Below are 20,634 nucleotides of genomic sequence, written 5' to 3'. Positions count from 1 at the left end.
TACTTGGTAACATTATTAAAATTTACTACATCTTTCAAATTTAAACATATATATGATTCATTATTAAATATATTTAGGTTATAATTCCCGCGGATGTCGATGACCTAAACGTATAATACCAACTAAAGATGATTACGCGTAGTTGCCAAGTGTAATTTTTTTCATATAAATATCAACAAATATTTGAAACAAATACTTTTCATAATATTAAAGCTCGAGGTGGTGAAATTAAAGACAACGTTTAATAATTATTTATTTGACACAATTTTAAATATAAAATATCAGTTTCTTTTTCCGTATTTATAAGTTTCGATCTGTATTTAGCTGCACTTTTTGAATTACCCCCAAGAGATTCTAGGAGTTCTATTTCACGGTTTACGCTTTTTTGGAAACGTCGCAAAATTTCCGATCTACGTTCAACATTACAATCCCTTATTTTATAATGTCGATAAAATATCATCGGAATTATCGTTAAACCTGGTATCTGTTTATGAACGTGATGTAAAAATGACAGCATACCATCATTCGAACTAAAACAAATTAATCTTTTCACGTACGGGAATGTAAATAAATATTTTTTTTTCAACTTTATGCGAACCAATCAACGCGAAATAAAAATAAACACTGGCATACAAAAAGATTTTTGTATTTGTATTTGACCGCGGAAACACGAATGGGGAGCGAATCCCATCGAGCTACTGGTGAAACGATTACGACGTTGCCAAGTGTGTATCAGTTTTTCGGATATTTGGTTCGCGTAGATTTGAAAATTGATACGAATATAAAATGATACTAACATGAAATGAACGACGGCGGACATTTCTTCGACTGTTCGAATCGAATGTAATTCTAAAATTGTATTATCGAAAGCTTGCGATAAACGATTAGCCGCGAAATACGATTTACAATTACAACGTAATTGTAGTTTCGTCAACGAACAATGGATTTCGAAAGTACTGTCTAAATTGACGTTCCAATTTTCCGGAAAAAATAACATCAATTCTATTTTTTCTGTTGTACACAGTACTGCTAAAATATTATCCAATTTGCCGGTTGTTAATGACACATCACTCTAAAAAATTGTAATGTCGATTAATATTTCGCAATTGTATTAAAAATCTTTTTATAAAACAGCTGATTGTATACCGGCATCGCGCGACAACGTTGCCGGTTTACTTTATTGTTTTTCTGTGAATCTATTATTATTCGGATTTCCATAGATAAGTACGAAAAAAAAATAGAAAAATAAAAATTTGACCTTCGACCTTGAGTTCAAGTGGAATTTTTTTCAACAAAATCATTTTAAGTACTTACCACTTCATTGGACGTATAATCCTCAGGCGATATTTTCACTTCCGGTAAATCGATCAAAACATCTTTATTTCCGTTGGAAATTAACAATTTTCCGATAATATCATATACGAGGTTATCCAAAAAATTAATATCATCGATTACAACAACGAGGTATGTTTCCGATGATGATGATGATGATAATACGAAATTTATTTTTTCCAAATCGTCAGTTATCTTTTCGCATTTTATTTCATTCTTACATGAAACACCGCGTTTCGAGTAAAACAAATATTTGTAATTCGATGTTAGCGATGTATTTAAAAACAATTCAAATTTCCCTAATGATCTACAAAAATAAAACCATTTCCGAAGTTAACAAGGTATAAGGGCCGTAATAAAGCAAAGACGTTTCAGAGAAACCCAAATATGACTCGAGGAACTTTCGCCTGCGAGGTAGACAACCAAATTTGCTGTACTGAAAAGTTAATTAGGGGCGACTTGACCTCAAAAAAATTTTATATATTATTATAAAAAATAAATAGAGCAAAATAATAATATTGATGGAATATATCGAAAACTTCCCAGGGCGAATTGTGGCACACTAAATGCTTGGAGAAAAATCGAAATAACACGTGATGAATAACCTATCAATTTAAAAAATTTATATGTAGAATGAACTTTTACTTACAGTGAGTAATTAATAAGAAATTAAAATTCTTGATGTTTATTTCTTATCAGGAAATGAAGACACGTAAATATTTAATCACTTGTATCACATTGTATGTTTCCCATTTATGCTTGGTAAACTTTCAACTCACACATTTTAATGACTTCAGAATATATTATTTAGTTGAGATAATCAAAGATTAATATTTTCACATTTTATTTATAAATTTAGACTAGTGGAAATTGGAGATTACGAAATATGAAAACAAACACGCTTTTTAACGTTCATCGTTAGAACGATACGCTAATGTTCAGTTTCATAGACAACTACGGTCACGAAATATAATCAGCTGGAAAAGAGCGCAACGTTGCCGCTATATGCCATATAGAAAACAGAATTTTTTTACAAATTACGATATTATGTGAGTAAAACAATTAAGGATTTCTCTATTTAATTTAGGGTGTAGGACTTGCAAAATACATAATTGTGATTGTCAGTATAGAACCAATTTTAATGAAAAAAAAAAAAAATATTTTTCATACTAAAAATAGTGAAATAAATCTGATTTTTCTGCAAAATTACCTGATGTACTACTAAAACATTATTTCTTTTTTACTGTTAGAGGAAATTTGAGGCAGAAATATAAATTATTTTTATTTATATTATGACTGTAATCGATGTATAGATGTATCGAATGACGAAGTAGCTTTCCGAAAAGGCATTAGAATTTAAAAATTCAGGCATTTTCAAAATTGTAAAACAATCGCATTAAAAGTATAGAATTGGCGTGAACTCGAGTCACAATCGAATTGTTTATTAAATAAAAAAAATTGTATTTTCATCTAAATCATAACGAACAGGTAAAGAATCTAAAGAAAATATATAGTAAGTAGTAAACACCATTGGAAATAAATACGTATCACAAACTTCGTTTTTCTACCTTCACTCAAGACTATTTGGCAACATTTATAATTCTTGACGTACAATTTATGACCGTCGCTATTTAATATATTGTAAATATGGCTGAATTTAAAATATTCTTTTGTTCAATTTTTACACAAAAAAGCCATAACTCGTATTAATGCCTTAAAACTTTATTTATTTACTTGGTAACCATTATTAAAATTTACTATATCTTTCAAATTTAAACATATATATGATTCATTATTAAATATAATTAGGTTATAATTTCCGCGGATGCCGATGACCTTAAACGTATAATACCAACTAAAGATGATTACGCGTAGTTGCCAAGTGTAATTTTTTTCATATAAATATGAACAAATATTTGAAACAAATACTTTTCATAATATTAAAGCTTGAGGTGGTGGAATTAATGACAATGTATAATAAATATATTTTCACTTCCGGTAAATCGATCAAAACATCTTTATTTCCGTTCGAAATTAACAATTTTCCGATAATATCATATACGAGGTTATCCAAAAAAATTTTATCGAGTCAAACAAAGTCTTTTCGTTGAAAAATCGATTGATAAATTAATCTTTATATTGTACAGGTTGTCCTACTGGATCATAATATTCGAACGTATAATAAGTTTGAACGAATTCTTGTACGAATCCCCTTAATTCGTACGAAAATGAAGCGTCGTCAATCTGTCTGGCGTCGATTCATTCATCTCTCGAAACGCATACTAATCCCCCGTACTACGCGGCGAAGCGCAGAATCTCCAATATAATTCCGTCATCGAAATCGACCTGATTTCCAAGCGTTGCACTGCAGTCAACACAAGAAACCCTTCTGAGAACAAACATTTCCCGGTGGTTCTTCATATCATATTTCGAATATACATACGCGTAGCTTCATCCATTATATATACAATGCGCAGTTTAATAGTTTACGTTAATTTTTGCGCCGGGAAAATTAGTGATACTTATTGAAAAAATTTTTTTATCGAAATCAAATCGTTTTTTCAATATGGTAAGTGACCGTTTCGTTCAATCGAATATCCGCGACGATCAAAAGTTTGCACCCATATCATAAAACGTTCCAATAAACATACGAGGGTGCGTTTATATTTCCTAGGCGTTTATGATTGTAGTTTAGTCCTCGAAAGATCCAAAAACGCGGTTTTTACAACAGTAAATAGTCAAGGAACTATCAGTTGAAAATCTTGACGAAAAAATATGTTTTGGTGATAGAAAAATGACAAGCGACGAAGATAAGGGAGATTGGGGGTCTTTCTGGATCGAGAAACCTCTTCCAGGACGTCAATTTGAACGTTTGAGGTTGCACTGGAGACGTAGGCAAGACCTGGGTCATTCGGGACCTTCGCAAAAAGGATTCGAAAGATGCACGTGTGATCAAACGGACGATCCGGTCCATGTCCTGCCTGGCACACGAACCCAAAGAGGCGTGTTTGTGCCAGGACAAAAAAAGAACAGTCGTTAGATCCGTGAAGGTTTGGGGACAACGATCCCCAGCGTTCCTCAAAGAGTATTTGGAATTGGGATGTTGTGGGATGAATTTGACTTCGATTTTACATTTTTCCAAATATTTTAACGATTATTTTTCGAAATTGTTAGAGGAAATACCAAAACTGTGAACCGAAATAAAAAAATAGAGGGCGTTCGATCTATACAAACCTATTTTGTTCTGTACGACTCGTGGTTATAAAAAACCAACAAAAGCCGGGGTACATAGATAGGGATAGATATTGTTTTATGATTAACGGTCGATTTGGTCTGAATATCGTATTTTCGGTGCTAGTTATCGCGGTCACCTCGTACAAGAGATAATTTTAAACAACTACATGGGAAATTACAGGAAAAAAAACCGACAGTTTCTCATTGCCATTTGACTAATCACCATAAACACAAATTCGACGAAATTATTTTTAATATTGTTGATAATACGTTGCTAATTATGGAATTATTCCGTGGGTAAGTGTTTTATATTTATAAAAAAATAATCTACAATGTAACTATATAAATAATATCGAATTACACGATTATTTTTTTGTTGTTGAATTATCTTTATTGTATAGAAAATAATAGAAACAAAGAAAACACAAAAATTTTGTGAAAAAAAAAATGTATTTTCAACAAAAAATAATCCGAGAGGGTTAAATCTGGCGAATAGGGTGCACGCGGCCGTTTTTGCTTGCAAAATACTCGCCGTTAATAGTTTTTTTTTCTTTTTTATACCAAAAAAACGTGTTAAAACGTTATTTACTTTCTAATAAATTAATTTTTCAACCAACTACCGTCATATCTACACCGAACTAGGTATTTATAGGACGACCCTCGTATATTGAAAGTTTTAAACGATATTAAAAACAACTTAAAGTATTTTCAAAAATGAATAATCGATAGTAGACGCGCATTTATAATCGATTAAGTAAAAGAAAACGTTTACAAACGTAATTATATATACGAGGTATATCCGCAAAGTTTGATTATACGTCGCGGAACAGTCCTGAAATCCCCTACACTAACACGGACTAACGACATCAAAGGGTTCTCAAAAGGTTCATTTTCGACGGTTTAGCGAAGGGTTCTCAAAAGACATCGAAACCATTACCGATAGAGGCTCATTTTCGACGGTTTAGCGGCCATCTTTTGTACATTCGAATACACAGCAGATCTATTAACGAACTGCGGAGCCAGGTCAGGCGAGTAAGGTGCGTGGGGCGCCAAAAACTGGCTAACAGTGACGGCCGAGTGTGCAGATGCGTTTAAATGGTGGAAGAACCGGTCACCTGTTGGCCGAACCGAGCTCCAAGATATTCCACTGATCGATTCGGACATTCGATGGACGTCCAGAACGAGGTTTTGTCATTTTTAAATCGATACACTCGAGTTTTTCCCCTAGGCATCATCCTAGCGACAAAAATCGGTACTACGAAAGCTCCACCCTATTCCGGTTACTTTTGGATACTCCCCCGTACTGGCGCGTCGTCTACAGCGACTATTAGAAACTGTTATCATTTCTATGGGATATTTTGAAAGAAAAAATTGATTTTCGAGACGATTTTTCACCTATTTTTATTATTTAAGCAAAAATCTTTCAGATTATATTCCAAAATGAACTATCGCGATGTTGACCTTGACGTTATCTAATCTGATATAGGATTCGTTTTTATTTTCGACTTAAAATATAAAAATAATCCTTTTATCTATTAATTTTCCAGTTAACTGTGATGCTCGATCCGCCATCTATAATAACCGAACACGTCGACCGCGACGATTGTTTGGTATACAAAAGTTGACCGAAACGATGAGACTGAAAAAAAGAAGAAAACCTCGGGCGAATGGATGGAGAGTAATTAGAAGATGCGTCGTTTTTTTTACCGCCATTTGTATCGTACCGGTTTTATTGGTACTAATGGTAGCTACCGATCGATATTCGCGACCGGTACCACGTCATTCGACATACGTACGACACCAGGTTAGTATCGAAATTTAAATGATTCACTCTGTATATTTGTTCCGGGTAGAATTGCGGGTTGATACAAACGTGATTTTTTAATTATCAAACTCATTGACGAAGCCTTGAGCTTTCAAATGTCGTAAAATGACTATTATAGACGCCAGGAAAGGTGCCGGGTGGATGCCGATGGACCAGGGAGTTTTGCAGACTTTTTGGTAGAAGAAATCGAAGAAACGGACGTAGAGGATGTTGTTTATCGGGCAGCCGGGTCTTGGGAAAATGTTACAGTCGGAATGGACGGCGATGGCGTCTTCAGCTGCAGTCTCGTTATTTAATAACCAGACCTCGTATCTTGTGTTGAAGTGAATCGTTAATTAGTCTGGTCTATTTAAAAATTCTAAAATTAACTATATTACAACACAATGTCCCGAGAAATTCTATTTATAAACTATTTAACAAGAAAAAAACGAAACTGGGGGCCGAGTTTATGTATACATGGAAAAATATTTCAACTTTACGTAACCCAACGAGATCCAATTATTTAAAATAACATCAATCGAAGGAATTTACTTCTTTTACTATCATTTATTTCCTGTTTCTCTATACAATTTCCTTCTGATTCGGCCGTTTATTCAACTTTTTCTACATCACTGTAACTTTCTATTATGTGTCCGAAACATCTCAAATGTTTTTTTATACCATTTTTTACGTTCGATTCGAGTCTAAAAGTATCCTCCCTTCTTTTAAATAATCTTCGTTATCACTATTTCTTTCGGTATCTTCATTTCACACTTTGTCATTTTCTGCTTTGATTTCTCGGTTACCGAACGTGCCGAATTTACCGATTTACATTCGCTTATCCCTGATCTAATGCGTTTAAACAACTGTTAATCTTGGGCTTAGAAGATTTGGACCAAAATCCACCAAAAACGTTTAATAACTCTCCCCAAATGCATTTAAACAACTGCTGGTCTTGGGATTAGAAGATTTGGACTAAGATCGACCAAAAACGTTTAATAACTCTCCCCAAATGCGTTTAAACAACTGCTGGTCTTGGGATTAGAAGATTTGAACTAAGATCGACCAAAAACGTTTAATAACTCTCCCCAAATGCGTTTAAACAACTGCTGGTCTTGGGATTAGAAGATTTGGACTAAGATCAACCAAAAACGTTTAATAACTCTCCCCAAATGCATTTAAACAACTGCTGGTCTTGGGATTAGAAGATTTGGACTAAGATCCACCAAAAACGTTTAATAACTCTCCCCAAATGCATTTAAACAACGGTTAATCTTGGGCTTAGAAGATTTGGACCAAGATCCACTAAAAACGTTTAATAACTCTCCCCAAATGCATTTAAACAACTGTTAATCTTGGGCTTAGAAGATTTGGACCAAAATCCACCAAAAACGTTTAATAACTCTCCCCAAATGCATTTAAACAACTCCTGGTCTTGGGCTTAGAAGATTTGGACCAAGATCCACCAAAAACGTTTAATAACTCTCCCCAAATGCATTTAAACAACTGCTGGTCTTGGGATTAGAAGATTTGGACCAAGATCCACCAAAAACGTTTAATAACTCTCCCCAAATTCATTTAAACAACTGCTGGTCTTGGGATTAGAAGATTTGGACTAAGATCAACCAAAAACGTTTAATAACTCTCCCCAAATTCATTTAAACAACTGCTGGTCTTGGGATTAGAAGATTTGGACTAAGATCAACCAAAAACGTTTAATAACTCTCCCCAAATGCGTTTAAACAACTGTTAATCTTGGGCTTAGAAGATTTGGACCAAAATCCACCAAAAACGTTTAATAACTCTCCCCAAATGCATTTAAACAACTCCTGGTCTTGGGCTTAGAAGATTTGGACCAAGATCCACCAAAAACGTTTAATAACTCTCCCCAAATGCATTTAAACAACGGTTAATCTTGGGCTTAGAAGATTTGGACCAAGATCCACCAAAAACGTTTAATAACTCTCCCCAAATGCATTTAAACAACTGTTAATCTTGGGCTTAGAAGATTTGGACCAAAATCCACCAAAAACGTTTAATAACTCTCCCCAAATGCATTTAAACAACTCCTGGTCTTGGGCTTAGAAGATTTGGACCAAGATCCACCAAAAACGTTTAATAACTCTCCCCAAATGCATTTAAACAACTCCTGGTCTTGGGCTTAGAAGATTTGGACCAAGATCCACCAAAAACGTTTAATAACTCTCCCCAAATGCATTTAAACAACGGTTAATCTTGGGCTTAGAAGATTTGGACCAAGATCCACCAAAAACGTTTAATAACTCTCCCCAAATGCATTTAAACAACGGTTAATCTTGGGCTTAGAAGATTTGGACTAAGATCAACCAAAAACGTTTAATAACTCTCCCCAAATTCATTTAAACAACTGCTGGTCTTGGGATTAGAAGATTTGGACTAAGATCAACCAAAAACGTTTAATAACTCTCCCCAAATGCGTTTAAACAACTGTTAATCTTGGGCTTAGAAGATTTGGACCAAAATCCACCAAAAACGTTTAATAACTCTCCCCAAATGCATTTAAACAACTCCTGGTCTTGGGCTTAGAAGATTTGGACCAAGATCCACCAAAAACGTTTAATAACTCTCCCCAAATGCATTTAAACAACGGTTAATCTTGGGCTTAGAAGATTTGGACCAAGATCCACCAAAAACGTTTAATAACTCTCCCCAAATGCGTTTAAACAACTGTTAATCTTGGGCTTAGAAGATTTGGACCAAAATCCACCAAAAACGTTTAATAACTCTCCCCAAATGCATTTAAACAACTCCTGGTCTTGGGCTTAGAAGATTTGGACCAAGATCCACCAAAAACGTTTAATAACTCTCCCCAAATGCATTTAAACAACGGTTAATCTTGGGCTTAGAAGATTTGGACCAAGATCCACCAAAAACGTTTAATAACTCTCCCCAAATGCATTTAAACAACTGTTAATCTTGGGCTTAGAAGATTTGGACCAAAATCCACCAAAAACGTTTAATAACTCTCCCCAAATGCATTTAAACAACTCCTGGTCTTGGGCTTAGAAGATTTGGACCAAGATCCACCAAAAACGTTTAATAACTCTCCCCAAATGCATTTAAACAACTGCTGGTCTTGGGATTAGAAGATTTGGACTAAGATCCACCAAAAACGTTTAATAACTCTCCCCAAATGCATTTAAACAACGGTTAATCTTGGGCTTAGAAGATTTGGACCAAGATCCACTAAAAACGTTTAATAACTCTCCCCAAATGCATTTAAACAACTGTTAATCTTGGGCTTAGAAGATTTGGACCAAAATCCACCAAAAACGTTTAATAACTCTCCCCAAATGCATTTAAACAACTCCTGGTCTTGGGCCTAGAAGATTTGGACCAAGATCCACCAAAAACGTTTAATAACTCTCCCCAAATGCATTTAAACAACTCCTGGTCTTGGGCTTAGAAGATTTGGACTAAGATCAACCAAAAACGTTTAATAACTCTCCCCAAATGCATTTAAACAACTGCTGGTCTTGGGATTAGAAGATTTGGACTAAGATCCACCAAAAACGTTTAATAACTCTCCCCAAATGCATTTAAACAACGGTTAATCTTGGGCTTAGAAGATTTGGACCAAGATCCACTAAAAACGTTTAATAACTCTCCCCAAATGCATTTAAACAACTCCTGGTCTTGGGCTTAGAAGATTTGGACTAAGATCAACCAAAAACGTTTAATAACTCTCCCCAAATGCATTTAAACAACTGCTGGTCTTGGGATTAGAAGATTTGGACTAAGATCCACCAAAAACGTTTAATAACTCTCCCCAAATGCATTTAAACAACGGTTAATCTTGGGCTTAGAAGATTTGGACCAAGATCCACTAAAAACGTTTAATAACTCTCCCCAAATGCATTTAAACAACTGTTAATCTTGGGCTTAGAAGATTTGGACCAAAATCCACCAAAAACGTTTAATAACTCTCCCCAAATGCATTTAAACAACTCCTGGTCTTGGGCTTAGAAGATTTGGACCAAGATCCACCAAAAACGTTTAATAACTCTCCCCAAATGCATTTAAACAACTGCTGGTCTTGGGATTAGAAGATTTGGACCAAGATCCACCAAAAACGTTTAATAACTCTCCCCAAATTCATTTAAACAACTGCTGGTCTTGGGATTAGAAGATTTGGACTAAGATCAACCAAAAACGTTTAATAACTCTCCCCAAATTCATTTAAACAACTGCTGGTCTTGGGATTAGAAGATTTGGACTAAGATCAACCAAAAACGTTTAATAACTCTCCCCAAATGCGTTTAAACAACTGTTAATCTTGGGCTTAGAAGATTTGGACCAAAATCCACCAAAAACGTTTAATAACTCTCCCCAAATGCATTTAAACAACTCCTGGTCTTGGGCTTAGAAGATTTGGACCAAGATCCACCAAAAACGTTTAATAACTCTCCCCAAATGCATTTAAACAACGGTTAATCTTGGGCTTAGAAGATTTGGACCAAGATCCACCAAAAACGTTTAATAACTCTCCCCAAATGCATTTAAACAACTGTTAATCTTGGGCTTAGAAGATTTGGACCAAGATCCACCAAAAACGTTTAATAACTCTCCCCAAATTCATTTAAACAACTGCTGGTCTTGGGATTAGAAGATTTGGACTAAGATCAACCAAAAACGTTTAATAACTCTCCCCAAATTCATTTAAACAACTGCTGGTCTTGGGATTAGAAGATTTGGACTAAGATCAACCAAAAACGTTTAATAACTCTCCCCAAATGCGTTTAAACAACTGTTAATCTTGGGCTTAGAAGATTTGGACCAAAATCCACCAAAAACGTTTAATAACTCTCCCCAAATGCATTTAAACAACTCCTGGTCTTGGGCTTAGAAGATTTGGACCAAGATCCACCAAAAACGTTTAATAACTCTCCCCAAATGCATTTAAACAACGGTTAATCTTGGGCTTAGAAGATTTGGACCAAGATCCACCAAAAACGTTTAATAACTCTCCCCAAATGCATTTAAACAACTGTTAATCTTGGGCTTAGAAGATTTGGACCAAAATCCACCAAAAACGTTTAATAACTCTCCCCAAATGCATTTAAACAACTCCTGGTCTTGGGCTTAGAAGATTTGGACCAAGATCCACCAAAAACGTTTAATAACTCTCCCCAAATGCATTTAAACAACTCCTGGTCTTGGGCTTAGAAGATTTGGACCAAGATCCACCAAAAACGTTTAATAACTCTCCCCAAATGCATTTAAACAACGGTTAATCTTGGGCTTAGAAGATTTGGACCAAGATCCACCAAAAACGTTTAATAACTCTCCCCAAATGCATTTAAACAACTGTTAATCTTGGGCTTAGAAGATTTGGACCAAAATCCACCAAAAACGTTTAATAACTCTCCCCAAATGCATTTAAACAACTCCTGGTCTTGGGCTTAGAAGATTTGGACCAAGATCCACCAAAAACGTTTAATAACTCTCCCCAAATGCATTTAAACAACTGCTGGTCTTGGGATTAGAAGATTTGGACCAAGATCCACCAAAAACGTTTAATAACTCTCCCCAAATTCATTTAAACAACTGCTGGTCTTGGGATTAGAAGATTTGGACTAAGATCAACCAAAAACGTTTAATAACTCTCCCCAAATGCGTTTAAACAACTGTTAATCTTGGGCTTAGAAGATTTGGACCAAAATCCACCAAAAACGTTTAATAACTCTCCCCAAATGCATTTAAACAACTCCTGGTCTTTGGCTTAGAAGATTTGGACCAAGATCCACCAAAAACGTTTAATAACTCTCCCCAAATGCATTTAAACAACTGCTGGTCTTGGGATTAGAAGATTTGGACTAAGATCGACCAAAAACGTTTAATAACTCTCCCCAAATGCGTTTAAACAACTGTTAATCTTGGGCTTAGAAGATTTGGACCAAAATCCACCAAAAACGTTTAATAACTCTCCCCAAATGCGTTTAAACAACTGTTAATCTTGGGCTTAGAAGATTTGGACCAAAATCCACCAAAAACGTTTAATAACTCTCCCCAAATGCATTTAAACAACTCCTGGTCTTGGGCTTAGAAGATTTGGACCAAGATCCACCAAAAACGTTTAATAACTCTCCCCAAATGCATTTAAACAACTGTTAATCTTGGGCTTAGAAGATTTGGACCAAAATCCACCAAAAACGTTTAATAACTCTCCCCAAATGGTTTTAAACAACTGCTGGGCTTAGAAGATTTGGACTAAGATCAACCAGAAACGTTAAATCACTTCAAACCGCTGTATATCTTTATTTTTTTTGCTAATAAATGCGCTGCAGCAGTTTTGTTAATTGTTTCGATGAAAAATTTATTTATATTGATATAGTTTTATGTTCCAGTTTGTTGAAATCGAAAAACCAACCGTGGAAGCATATTTAAACCGAAACATATCAATCATATCAAAACGAATGGAAAGACGAAGAGAACACATGAAAAATATGTGTAAATTATTGAATTTAGACCGACCGGGGAACGATTCTTTGCACAAGCCCAACCCATGGGAATTCCTAATCGACAATAAACATCGTTTAATCTGGTGCAATATTTTCAAAGCAGCCAGCACTTCTTGGATGTACAATTTTAATATATTGGCTGGGTGAGTGTTAAAAAAATAAAATCTCTATGGGTTTTAATGCCTATATTTTATTTATTTATTTATTTTCAGTTATAGTCCGAAATTTTTAAAAAAAACAAAGATAGTGCCTATGACGTTAGCTAGACAAAAATACCCCCGACCGTCTCTACAAGAACTTAGGAAAGCTTTCAACACTTACATATCATTTTTAATAGCTCGACACCCTTTAGAACGACTTTTATCAGCTTATCGCGACAAAATACAATATGCACTTCCCAATACATATCATAAAAAATTAGGCAATGAGATCATCAAGAAATATCGATATAAAAAAGTAAGTAAATATTTAAATTCAATATATAGTATTGTAAAACTAAACTAGCTCTAAGCGTTCGAGAAAAAATAATGTATTTCTCTATTTAACCCCGTATTGAGCACTGTGATTAATTGATTCACATTTTTTTCATTCAAAACACATGTAAAATTTCTTTCGCAGAATCCAATTCCTACTCAAAAAGAACCGACTTTTGAGGAATTCGTCGAATACCTTATAGATAGTGTAAAGAATAAAGAAGAATTAGATATGCACTGGACACCGATAGTGGAATTTTGCACCCCGTGTATGTTCGATTTTCAAATAATCGCACATACAGAAACGTTACAAGAAGACCAAATGTATTTGATCAAATTGGCGAAGCTCGAAAATATCATACAACCCGAATGGAAGAATCCCGGAAGAGGTTCTACTGAAAATCAAATTCAAAAATATTATTCGCAACTAACGAGATCGCAAATATTCCAACTGTACCACATCTACAGGTATTATATAATAATTATTTTATAATTAAAATAGTGGTTGACTTAATTCAATTCGAATTTTAGATATGATTTTGAGCTATTCAATTACTCGTTAAATGGTTATTTGGAATATGGTACAACGGATAAAGATCCCTCGTCTTTGTTGGCTGCTATTAGTATGAAGGACTTTGAGCAAAACGATTTACCTAAAGTATACTGAAGTATTTGAAACTGCATCAATTTAACGAAATTGTGATAATTAATTGATAGGTTGTGTTGTCTTTTTTAGAATAAAGTTATTGAATTTTAATTTTTTATTTCGTGAAATCTTTTCCTCCAAACCTCGTATAGACAACTACACCAAAATAAAGATGGATAAAAACTAGTCTTTGATTGATTCAGAACGAAAACGAAGAGCAAAAAATTTAAATTTCTAAATATTAAATTACAGAAAATTATATAAAAAATACACATTTACTCACGTTTTATCGTTTCCGTAAACACTATAACATATCACAAATTTATTATTAAAATATTTTTTCCAATTCACAGTAATTAAACATGGTATTTTCTCAGAATTTCCATTTACTTGTAGTATTTCCTTTAAATACTGTTTTCTTTCTTTAATTTTCTCTTCTCTCGAAAGATTAATATTCTTTATTTCGTTTAACTTGTGTTCTAAAAATTCCTTAATTTTATCACCAAAATTTATATCATCTATATCTATATCGACTTCCATTTCGCAAATTAAAAACAAATAATATATACTATTTGATATTCCTTAACCTAAAATAATAACTTGAAGCTGGAATCTTCTTCTAGTTTGGTCTATTTCTATTGTACTTTTTAGTTACTTATCGGTATAGTTAAATCGAAATCTATTTTTTTATTTATAATAAAAACGTATATATTAATGTATTAATTATTGTTTTCGTATAAATATCCGATTATTCGTGTGGAATTTATAATCAGCTAATTTATAACGATGTAAATATAGACAACTCTTAATACAAAAGTGCTTTTATGGTAGTGGTACATGCCCTATGAAATATTAAGTAATTGAAAGTAGACAACACCTAATACAAAGATGCTTTTATGATAGTAGAACTTCATAATAAAACATTAAGTAGTTTCAGAAATATTTTCTTTCTGGTGATATTTATTTGAAAACTAGAAAAATTTTATGAGTGAATGAGTTATTTATGATTCAATTCTTCTAATTATGAGGTTCGTGAAGTATAAATACTTCATTATTTAAATAGAATTGATAATTCATAAAAATGTAAAAGTATGCAACTCTTAATACAAAGATGCTTTCATGGTAGTAGCACTTCATATTAAAACATTTCGTAGTTTCAAAAATATTTTTTTATAATATCTATGTAAAAGCTAGGAACAATTATCAAATCAATCAATTTATAATTCATGAATTATTGTTAGATATGATGAATGTTAAATGAATGTAATGATAAACGTAAAATTTTCAAATTGAGACTTTTTTACTGTTTTTATTCAGTTTTAGTTACAATTTCTTGTCCCTGTATACCATAAAAAGAGTTTACTAAAAATTTGGAATGCAAGCTTTGCTCTAACCACTCTACATACAACGAATTTTATATCACAGGTTGTTAACCTTTGTCATCATCAAACGTTTTCTTGACACTGTCGGTATTGACTAACGTTTCTAAAAAAATCATAAAAACAGAAAGAAAAACTCGTTTGAAATTTGGTGTCACGGTACCTACGGTTCGGTTTCAAATTAGGTTAAATTTGTATTCTCATTTAGTACTTTCTCCTTAGATTAGGGTCATGGTACTCATGTTTCATCCTGGTACTAGTCAAATTATGTTCATAATTTACTAACAAATAATTTGGGATTGAGCTACAGGGACGTATTACATAAATTTTATTCACAAAAAAAATCTCGAAAATATATTTTTCACGATTATACAATCGGCATTGGGGGTCGGACAAGAAAAAAAAAGAAGAAAAAGAAGAACAAAGAAAAAATAGATCTGCTAATTCGTGACTTTAGGTACTACTAATTATAAGTGGGTTGAAAATAGACAAGAATACATAACATTTAACAAATAAGTCAAAATACAAGAAAAAGAAGTAAAGTACATGACACTAACCGAAAGAAAAAGATGCCCGAACACTTCTGCTAAATCCGTAGAAACAGAAAAAGAGCGAAATTAATTGTAATAAGCTAGTAATAATGACATATCTAAATATATAAAATAGTCATATAATATCATAATTAAAACCATAATAATATCAAAACACTCCAAAGGTCATTTCCAAAAATTTTTCGTATTTTAAAATTTTCAATATTTACCTTTCAATACGGCCCTGTATTAGGCTAGGTAAGTATAACACGGACATCCGAGGAGGTTTTCGGAGTTTATTGAACTTTCGTATCAAAGAATTCAAAGTAAGAAGAAGAAACTTGTTAGTTGCAGTCAAATATTGAACAGATTGTCCTATGGGTTTTAAAACAATAAATAAATATGCGTAATTGTTAATACCATAAAAATAGTACCATTCATTTCCGATTGATAATAATTTCTTGAGTATTTGATAACGCATAGTTGTTATATTAACATTATTCTGTTCTTTGATAGTAAATGCCGTTTGCTATTTTCTTATTAACGTTAATATATTTGAGGTTATGTACGGAAAAAAAGTATTTACTTACTTTACGGAGTATATTGCACCTTCGGGGTACAGAAAGAAGAAAAGTAGGCTAGAAAAACACGTGGAATTATTAAAATCCGCCACTATTCGAAAATATGAAATTAAAAAAGCAAAAATTTTATAAAATTTGTCCAATTAAGTGGCACTTTCATACGATGATCGAATTCTTCAACAAATTTTAAGCATTTTTCATTTTACAGCTTTTAGATATTTATTCAAATACGTGGTAGGGGAGAGTGGGAACCTTATTATTGAAAAATGCGTGTAAGTTCGGTTCTGCTTAACCGATTTTTATAAATTTGACGTTGTTTGGAAGAGCTTTTGTTCGGTAATAAGAAAAATATAAATTCTAAGCAATTTAATTAGCAACGTGAATGCACAAGCACAAAATATCAATAGCTGAAAATACGTGGTTAAGTTAGGTTAGAAAATATTTTTACATCAATTCCATTAACATTAAACTTGTGCATTTTGATAACAATTTCAATTCAATAAAGCGGTTTATCATTGTGAAAATAAAAAAGTAAATTTGCGAGTATTATAACGATCAAATATAAAAGGGGTATGGTCGGTTCAGTTAAATAAAACAAAACGAGAATATATACGCAGTTTTTTCGGTTCAACCAACGTTTAACAACCACTTGTTAAGACGCGAAGAGAAGGAATGATGAAAATTGAAGAAAAAAAAAAGCCGCCATCTCGTCCTGACCAGACACAATTTAGTTTTTGTCGAAAATATACGTATTTTTTTTTTTGTTTTTCATTTCTACCGAACCGGGTAGATGACCTTATATATCTGCCCGCTTTCGTGGGTCCTAAACCAAAGTCTTAAATGTTGTAGTGGTCAGTATCAAGGTCGTATCGCAAATATATTTTCAAAGGGTCAATTCTACTAACACAACGACTTTAAATTCATTTTAAATTATAAATACACAATGTGGAATATTTATATTCAATTTGTTCATTATTTTTAATGTATTATTATTTCAATAGAAAAAATCTCTAATTAACAAATACTACTTTTTAAAGTGTGGCAACATTGCTAATATTAGTTTTATGATTCACTTCGAATTTTATTTATCACGAACATCCCTTAAGATAACGATAAAATCGATTAATCTGATATTTATTTTGAATGTTTATGAACCTAAAATTCTATTATAACATCGATATAATCGATTAATAAATGAAATTAAGATTTCTATTATGACATTTCGTTGTCAAAAATGAGTTTCAGCATTATGTTTGTTTATTAAATAAATAATTTCACGCCCCAAGGAAACTTGAGTTTTCAAGTTATTTAAAACTATTATTTAAATAGAATATAGATAACCGATACGTTCAAGGTATTTTCTAATAAATATATATGTATATTATTTGACAAAGAATATTTTTTGTTAGAAAAAAATAGAAATAACTCGAGAGGTTATAGGTGTAGATTTTTAAATAACAATTTGTTGTCTTGGTGACGGCAATGTATCAGTGACATTCAAACTGTATTATTTTTTTTAGTCTTTTAGCATTCGATTTGTTGTTATTGTCATTCCATTTTATGATTTTAAAAATAAAATATTTCAACAAATAAACGTGAATTTTGAATCGGAATTCTATATGATTTGCAATGCAACAATTTATACGTTCAAACCCATTTAAAACTATCAATATATATTTTTATATATTATATATATTATATTTATTGATATAATTATGCAGATTGTCGATGTAAACCCAAATCAAGACAATTTAGCATCAAAAAGGGTCCAAGAAATAATAAAACCTTATAGGGTTCGTATTTTGGTGAGTTGCGTTCGTTTGTGCTGATTGTTTTTGATGTACTTCGATCAGATGTGTTCGCTGGAGTTGATGTTTGACACTTATTGTACTATGCGTTCATTTATGTTGACCTTTCAACTTCTTTTGTAAGGTATACGATATAAGGTTTACGATAATTTTTGAAAGAACTTTGGTGAGATGCGTTCGGTCATTAATATTTTTTTAAAAATCATGCTGAGGTGCGTTCGTTTATAATCATTTTTTATAGAACATTGGTGAGATGCGTTCGCTTAAGTTGATTTTTGACACATATTGTAATATGCGTTCATTTATGCTGATTTTTTTCACGTTTATAAGGAACTTTTGCTTATGATGTTTTTTAAGGTCAAGTACGTTCGTTTAAAATTGAATTTTAAAAGAATTTCATAGTCAGATACGTTCGTTTATGTTTTTCTTTATCTAATCCAATCGTATGTATTCGTATAAGTCAATTTTTGACACTGTTCTGAGATATGCGTTCGCTGGAGTTGATTTTTGACAGTTTTGAAAGAACTTTGGTAAGGTGCGTTCGTTTATATTGATTTTTTTTATGTAATTCGATCAGATGCGTTCGCATAAGTTGTCTTTTGACACCTACTGTGATATACGTTTGTTTATGCTGATTATTTCATTCATTATTTCCGTAACATACCTACCTCCTTTTATGATTTTTTTTAAATAATTTCGTTGAGGTGCTAATTTTTTACTTCTTTTGTAAGATACTGCTGTTTATTGTAGTGTTTGAAGGAACTTAGGGAGAGGTGCTTTCGTTTATAACTAATCTTAAATAAATTTGGTGAGGTGCGTTCGTATATAACTATTTTTTAGAGAGCTTTGTTGAGGTGCGTTCTTCAGTCGGTCAGACGCGTTTGCTTGACATAATTTTTTACACCTACTGCAATATACGTTCGCTCGAGTTAGTTTTTGACATTTGTTGTGACGTGCGTTCGTTCGTACTGTTTTTTTTTCCATTATACAAGATATTTTCGTTCATGAGGATTATTTAAAGAACTTTAGTTCGGTGGGACGTTTGTTTATGACATTCCTTTAGTCAGATACGTTCGTTTATGCTGCTTTTTCTGATCTAATTTACTCACACGCGTTCGCTCGAGTTAGTTTTTGACATTTGTTGTGACGTGCGTTCGTTCATACTGTTTTTTTTTCCATTATATAAGATATTTTCGTCCATGAGGATTATTTAAAGAACTTTAGTTCGGTGGGACGTTCGTTTATGACATTCCTTCAGTCAGATACGTTCGTTTATGCTACTTTTTCTGATCTAATTTAGTCAGACGCGTTCGCTCGAGTTACTTTTTGACATTTGTTGTGACGTGCGTTCGTTTATACTGTTTTTTTTTTCCATTATATAAGATATTTTCGTTCATGAGGATTATTTAAAGAACTTTAGTTCGGTGGGACGTTCGTTTATGACATTCCTTCAGTCAGATACGTTCGTTTATGCTACTTTCCTGATCTAATTTAGTCAGACGCGTTCGCTCGAGTTAGTTTTTGATATTTGTTGTGACGTGCGTTCGTTTATACAGTTTTTTTCCATTATATAAGATATTTTCGTCCACGAGGATTATTTAAAGAACTTTAGTTCGATGGGACGTTTGTTTATGACATTCCTTCAGTCAGATACGTTCGTTTATGCTACTTTTCCTGATTTAATTTACTCGGACGCGTTCGCTCGAGTTGATTTTTGACATCTACTGTGTTCTGCGTCCGTTTATTTCTGACATAAGCGTTCGTTCGTGTCGATTTTCGAAAAAATATTGTTCATATGCGTTCGTTATTAGGAAAAACGTTGAAACTAAGCGCCGAAGTTAGCACTAAAAGATCCAAGACCGAAAAAAGCTCGCATAAGAAAGCGAAAACTCCTCAATTACTTTTTCGACAGTTTCTGGGCGTATTATAAAAAGAAAACGCTCAGAAATCGCGAGCTGTGCGCGTTGAGTATAAATCAGAGTTTTTATCTTCTAGAAAGACATTAGTTTCAACGTATTCGCCGGATCTATAACCTTGCGATTTCTTTCTTTGTGTAAAGAATAGATTTTTGAATAGATCGAGGTCATTCGAATAGTTTACTCAGTCGAATGGATGAAAATAAATATTTTAGGAATTTCGATGAAAGTTTTTCGGTTGACACAACGTATATAAAAGTTTTCTATTGGCGCTGAAAGAATCAGTTTGTTTCGAATGGTAATAACAATGATCAAAAGATAAATTTAAACATTAGTGGGGATTACCGAAACGGCGTTTGAGGATCACTGTATCAACGAAAATCTCGTCCGCCCCTCTATATATACTATATGTTTATAAAAGCTTTACATAA

At 32.9% G+C, this 20,634-nt stretch overlaps 2 protein-coding genes across 4 annotated transcripts; one reads left to right on the top strand and one right to left on the bottom strand.

The window, feature by feature from the left end:
• Window positions 1-240: 240 nt before the first annotated feature.
• LOC130898020 (uncharacterized) lies at window positions 241-14,552 on the bottom strand. 2 transcript variants are annotated; one of them, XR_009059818.1, is made up of 4 exons: window positions 1,982-2,432; window positions 1,315-1,639; window positions 798-1,072; window positions 241-530 (listed from the first exon to the last, which is right to left on the bottom strand). XR_009059818.1 is itself a non-coding variant. In XM_057807045.1 (4 exons), exons 1-4 carry the CDS (start codon window positions 14,527-14,529, stop codon window positions 242-244), a joined length of 1,146 nt encoding a protein of 381 aa, XP_057663028.1. In that variant the 5' UTR covers window positions 14,530-14,552; the 3' UTR covers window position 241. The 2 variants fall into 2 exon arrangements, 1 of the variants encoding a protein (XP_057663028.1); XM_057807045.1 differs by lacking the exon at window positions 1,982-2,432 and adding an exon at window positions 14,273-14,552.
• LOC130898021 (carbohydrate sulfotransferase 11-like) lies at window positions 3,593-14,100 on the top strand. Of its 2 annotated transcripts, none has more exons than XM_057807046.1 (6): window positions 3,593-3,901; window positions 6,114-6,370; window positions 12,757-13,013; window positions 13,083-13,326; window positions 13,489-13,811; window positions 13,875-14,100. In XM_057807046.1, the coding sequence occupies exons 2-6, from the start codon at window positions 6,200-6,202 to the stop codon at window positions 14,008-14,010; spliced, it is 1,131 nt and encodes a 376-aa protein (XP_057663029.1). In that variant the 5' UTR covers window positions 3,593-3,901; window positions 6,114-6,199; the 3' UTR covers window positions 14,011-14,100. The 2 variants fall into 2 exon arrangements, with proteins under 2 accessions (XP_057663029.1, XP_057663030.1); XM_057807047.1 differs by having other exon boundaries at window positions 3,593-4,863.
• Window positions 14,553-20,634: the final 6,082 nt, after the last annotated feature.

The sequence above is a fragment of the Diorhabda carinulata genome, chromosome 9 (genome assembly GCF_026250575.1).
Source record: "Diorhabda carinulata isolate Delta chromosome 9, icDioCari1.1, whole genome shotgun sequence".
Taxonomy (NCBI): domain Eukaryota; kingdom Metazoa; phylum Arthropoda; class Insecta; order Coleoptera; family Chrysomelidae; genus Diorhabda; species Diorhabda carinulata.
The sequence above is the reverse complement of the archived record's forward strand: the minus strand, read 5'-3'. Positions and strand labels throughout refer to the sequence as shown.

What these genes read in the sequence shown, in the direction of transcription:
- LOC130898021 (XM_057807046.1), top strand. Translation starts at nt 6,200, where the DNA reads ATGAGACTGAAAAAAAGAAGAAAACCTCGGGCGAATGGATGGAGAGTA. An exon ending in CGACATACGTACGACACCAG is followed by an intron (nt 6,371 to 12,756) that starts GTTAGTATCGAA and finishes TTTATGTTCCAG; the next exon opens with TTTGTTGAAATCGAAAAACC. An exon ending in AATTTTAATATATTGGCTGG is followed by an intron (nt 13,014 to 13,082) that starts GTGAGTGTTAAA and finishes ATTTATTTTCAG; the next exon opens with TTATAGTCCGAAATTTTTAA.
- LOC130898020 (XM_057807045.1), bottom strand. Translation starts at nt 14,529, where the DNA reads ATGGAAGTCGATATAGATATAGATGATATAAATTTTGGTGATAAAATT. An exon ending in GTTTACGGAAACGATAAAAC is followed by an intron (nt 1,640 to 14,272) that starts GTGAGTAAATGT and finishes TTATTTTTGTAG; the next exon opens with ATCATTAGGGAAATTTGAAT. An exon ending in ATTATACGTCCAATGAAGTG is followed by an intron (nt 1,073 to 1,314) that starts GTAAGTACTTAA and finishes ACAATTTTTTAG; the next exon opens with AGTGATGTGTCATTAACAAC.